The following is a 4265-nucleotide window of genomic DNA, read 5'->3' on the forward strand; positions in this document are numbered from 1 at the left end:
AAACCGAAACCGATGCAAAAACCAATGGTGTGGATTTAATTTTTGCAAAAACCGAAGGTCAACGGTGCGGTGCGGTTTCTATCCTTAAAACCGGTCCACCAAAACCGAACCGCACCGCAAGCGTGTATAGTAATAAATCAATCAATGTATATTATATACAAGTTATTTAAAATAGTTATAAACGGTAATATATTTATTATATGTTTATTTTGTGTTTGTATAAGACTATATGAGGTGCAAAAGAAATGTTCTATTGTTAGCTAAACTTACTAATCGATTACATGTAATAAGCTTGTAACAAATTAAGTCAAAATCAATCAACCTTCAATTATTATTTAGTTTGTGAGAGTGATCACAAGTTGTATTTTAAGGGACTTACAATTTTTGATTATGTAATTTTGTTTTGAGCTGAAAATGAATGTATTAAAAAAAACAGCACAATACAAGCTTATATGCACATGGTTTTCAGTTCTTACAGTTTTAAAAAACCCCACCAAAAAACATAAAAAAAACTGCACCAAATTCTTAACACGGTTTAAAAACCGAAACCGCATTTAAAAATCGAAAAACCGAACCATTGCAAAACCGCACCCAACGGTTTTAAAAATGCAAAAACCGTACCATGCGGTTTGCGGTTCGGTTTGGTCTGAAAACCGCACCAAATCGCACCATGCTCACCCCTAATTTGTATTACGATTCTAATTGCGTGAGCTTGAAAGAAACGTGAAGGCTACGCTTAAAATGGTTTTATTTTACATGATGAATTTTATCCCATGGGCTTAAAATGGTGGTGCTGTACAAATTGTAAAAAATTGTTAATCTTAAACGGGTTATTCAAGTTAACCTAAACAGCTAAACCCGAATAATACAACTAAGAATTCAACTCGATACCCTACCCTAATTACATTTTCAGATTAGAATGGTTAACCCGAATAATTTGAATTCACCTTTTTCCCCCACCTAATTTTTGTATTCGGGCTCAGTTTAGGTCCAATTAATTAGGTTTAGGTTTTTTTTGACACATCTAAATACAACTGTACAAGTATGTTTCTCAGTTGCTCTTTGCTAACTAATTGTATAAATAGATGTTGGAATGATTAACAAACAGTCCCTAACAAAAAAAATCTCTAACAAAATGGTCCCTCTAACTTAGGACTGTTCACTATTCGGATAAAACCAAATTATCCAATTGGACAATTTGGTTTGGATGTTCGGATTTTTTGATTGGTTTTCAACAAAACTGAATTATTATTTTGGATTTCGGATTGATTTTGGTTTATAAAATAAGAACCGAATAGTCCAAAAAAACCGAATAAACATTTGTTATTTATCTATTTATAATATATATCTATAGTTTTTTATTAATTTTGTAATTTATTTTTTCAAATAGGAACGTTTCACCCGATAAAAAAACATTAATATGTATTTTCACTCAAAAGTTTTCTATCTATAAAATATTTAACTATAATATATCTTCTTATTAGTTGTTTATTAATTTCAAATCACAACTAAGTAATTTGTTTTTGATTCTTGTGTAAAGTTTAGTAATCTTATAATTATTTTTCGTGTTAAAATGTTTCGGTTTTTGAAAACCGAATTATAAAAACCGATCCAACCGAATTGTAATTGGATCGGATCGGATTGGATTTAAATTTAATTTGGACTATTCAGATCTATGTTTTGAAAACCGAAATCAATTTAGATTCACTTGATTGGATCGGATCAAACCAATCCATCCAAACGAACACCCCTACTATAACTTACAAAATGGTTCATGTTTTAATAAGAAAATTACAAAATGGTACCTACATAAAAACAAAGTACAACAAATGGTCCCTGTAATAATTTCCAGAATAAGTTCCTGTGTGACTTATTTTTATAGGAATGGTACCTATGTTTCATAAAATTAGACATATGGTCCCTACCTATAAGCAAATTTGTATAAATGGGCCATGTGTTTCACAAAATCTATGCTTAAAGCAAAATTATGGAAATTGCCCCAACATTCACAAAACTAGAGAAATGATCAATGTCTAACAAGAAATTTACAAAAATATTCCCCATGTAAGAGAATATTAGAAAAATCATGTGGAAAATACAAGATTAATAAATCCGACAAAGCATAATAGACCACGCTACTAGTTAATTTCATATAATGGGTTTGTATGTTTGGTGGGCCGATTGGGGATGCCCTGAGAATACAATTGGAAAACAAGTTTCTAAAGTCTAAATTTTAGCCACGATAAAATTCTGCAACTTTCTGAGCAGTGAAAGAAAAAAAGAAAAGAAAAGAGGACCAATGTGGAAAAGAGGGTCGGTGAATGTCTTAATCCACAAAGCACCATTCGCTTGCTTAAATTATTTCTATGTCAGGCAAAAATATGGGTCAATAGCTAATCTAAAGATAAAAATAGACAAAAAAAAAAGTGGTCAAATAAGTGCTAAATTATTGAATTCACATGATTTTATCATATTTAAAGTTGAGATTATGCACAATGATTGGATCAAATGATTAGTTGGTCAACCAAACAATCCCATATCTAATAAAATCTTGCATCATCGCAAATTGTTTACTTCTGATGTTTATGCTATACATCATCTTTTATTAGTGTGTAGTTCTTGACCATTAAGGAAAAAAGAATCATTCAACGTTTCATGTAAGCCCACAAAGACGTACATCGTTTATTCATAGAACACTTTAACCATAGATTAATCCCAATACTTATAACAAGAATGTCACAAATCTCACATGTAAGCACGCATACGTGGCCTTACAACTGACTGTGCACCATCAACGTATATCGTTGTCCCAGTCATGTAGCGTGAGTCATCACTTACCAGGTAGATCACGGTTGATGCCAGGTCATTCTTCGGGTCTAGCCACCTGTTCAATGGGTTTGCATCCTTCACCAGTTTTTCTGCCCTGTCTTTTCCCACTGATACTGGAAACTCATCATCTAAATGCAATCCACGAGCAATTGCATTAACCCTAATCTGGTGCTTCCCGACCTCCATAGCTGATGTCTGATCACACCGAAACAAATCAAAGTTGCTATTAGGATTTTAGCACATAATTTTACTTCTTTATATCATTTATGAAACGGATTGAAAGGGAAACAAAGATCAAAGTTACTTACTCTGACTAACTGATGAATTCCACCCAAACAAGCACCATATGCAGCTGCACCTGGATATATTCCTCTCTCACCACCAATTATCGAGGTCATGAATACGATCGATCCTCCTGATTTGTTATCCCTCATTCTTTTCGCAACAGCTTTCATCAGATACCAAGGGGCCATGAAGTTTACTCTAACAGTCTTTTTGAACTCAGCTTCAGACAATTGAAGTGGATCTTGCATCTTTCCTGTTTTTACCAGAAACCGAGTGATTTAATAATCTCGATTGTAATCATCATGCCATGAATCAATTTGCTACATAGAGCGCTGAAACGAGATATGGAAATTTGGCAGTTGATTTACCTTCATAAGTATAGCAATTAACAAGAGCATCCACTTTCCCCAAAATAGTCCAGGTTTTCTCCACGGCTTCATCAAATACCGATTCTCTCTCCGATTCCATATCTAATCCAACGATTTCAATTGTAACTTCCTTCAGATCGTTGGTGATCCAATCCGAAACCCCCTTGAGGACCTTTTCGTCTCCCACTAACACCAACCTAAACAAAGAAATAAATACATCTGAATTAGTTCAATTCAGATTTCAGAGGTGAAATCCATCACACGTATCGAAATTTTAGGCGCAAACATACCTGCATCCGCGTTTTGCTAAATGATAAGCGATGTTTCGTGAAACCGCATCACCGTTGACGGTGAGTAAAACCTTCTTTGCAGCCATTGAAGGATGAAAATGAAGCCAACGATCAATTAGATCGCAAAGGAAAACGAAGAGGAAGTTTGGAATTAATAGTGTTGACTGAGGTAGGTTCTTAACGAATTGCCGTCAGTTTTGACTCTTGACCCCTCCGTATGGAAAACACGAAGACCAACCAAATTACATTATTACATGATATGGTCCGTAGACTATTGATTAATTTGCAATATCAGTCCTCTCATTTGACATGTTAGCCTTTGCAGCCCCTAAATGAAATTGTCTATGTGTCAACTTCGTCGATCGCTGCTAAAATAAGCAATAGAATCAAGAATCTCATCACATGTTATCAGTGATTAGTGAACAAAAGTGATTTGTTCAACTTGGTGATTTATTTTATTATTTATATTGACTGTTTTTATTTTATGACTTTG

At 33.8% G+C, this 4265-nt stretch overlaps 1 protein-coding gene across 1 annotated transcript; it reads right to left on the minus strand.

Annotated features, from left to right (window-relative positions):
• Positions 1-2626: 2626 nt before the first annotated feature.
• LOC111888909 (uncharacterized) lies at positions 2627-3936 on the minus strand. The gene is made up of 4 exons (XM_023885048.3): positions 3773-3936; positions 3483-3679; positions 3138-3367; positions 2627-3024 (listed from the first exon to the last, which is right to left on the minus strand). Exons 1-4 carry the CDS (start codon positions 3856-3858, stop codon positions 2746-2748), a joined length of 792 nt encoding a protein of 263 aa, XP_023740816.1. The 5' UTR covers positions 3859-3936; the 3' UTR covers positions 2627-2745.
• Between the last annotated feature and the right edge of the window lie 329 nt (positions 3937-4265).

Source organism: Lactuca sativa, chromosome 2, assembly GCF_002870075.4.
Source record: "Lactuca sativa cultivar Salinas chromosome 2, Lsat_Salinas_v11, whole genome shotgun sequence".
In the NCBI taxonomy this organism is placed as follows: Eukaryota; Viridiplantae; Streptophyta; class Magnoliopsida; order Asterales; family Asteraceae; genus Lactuca; species Lactuca sativa.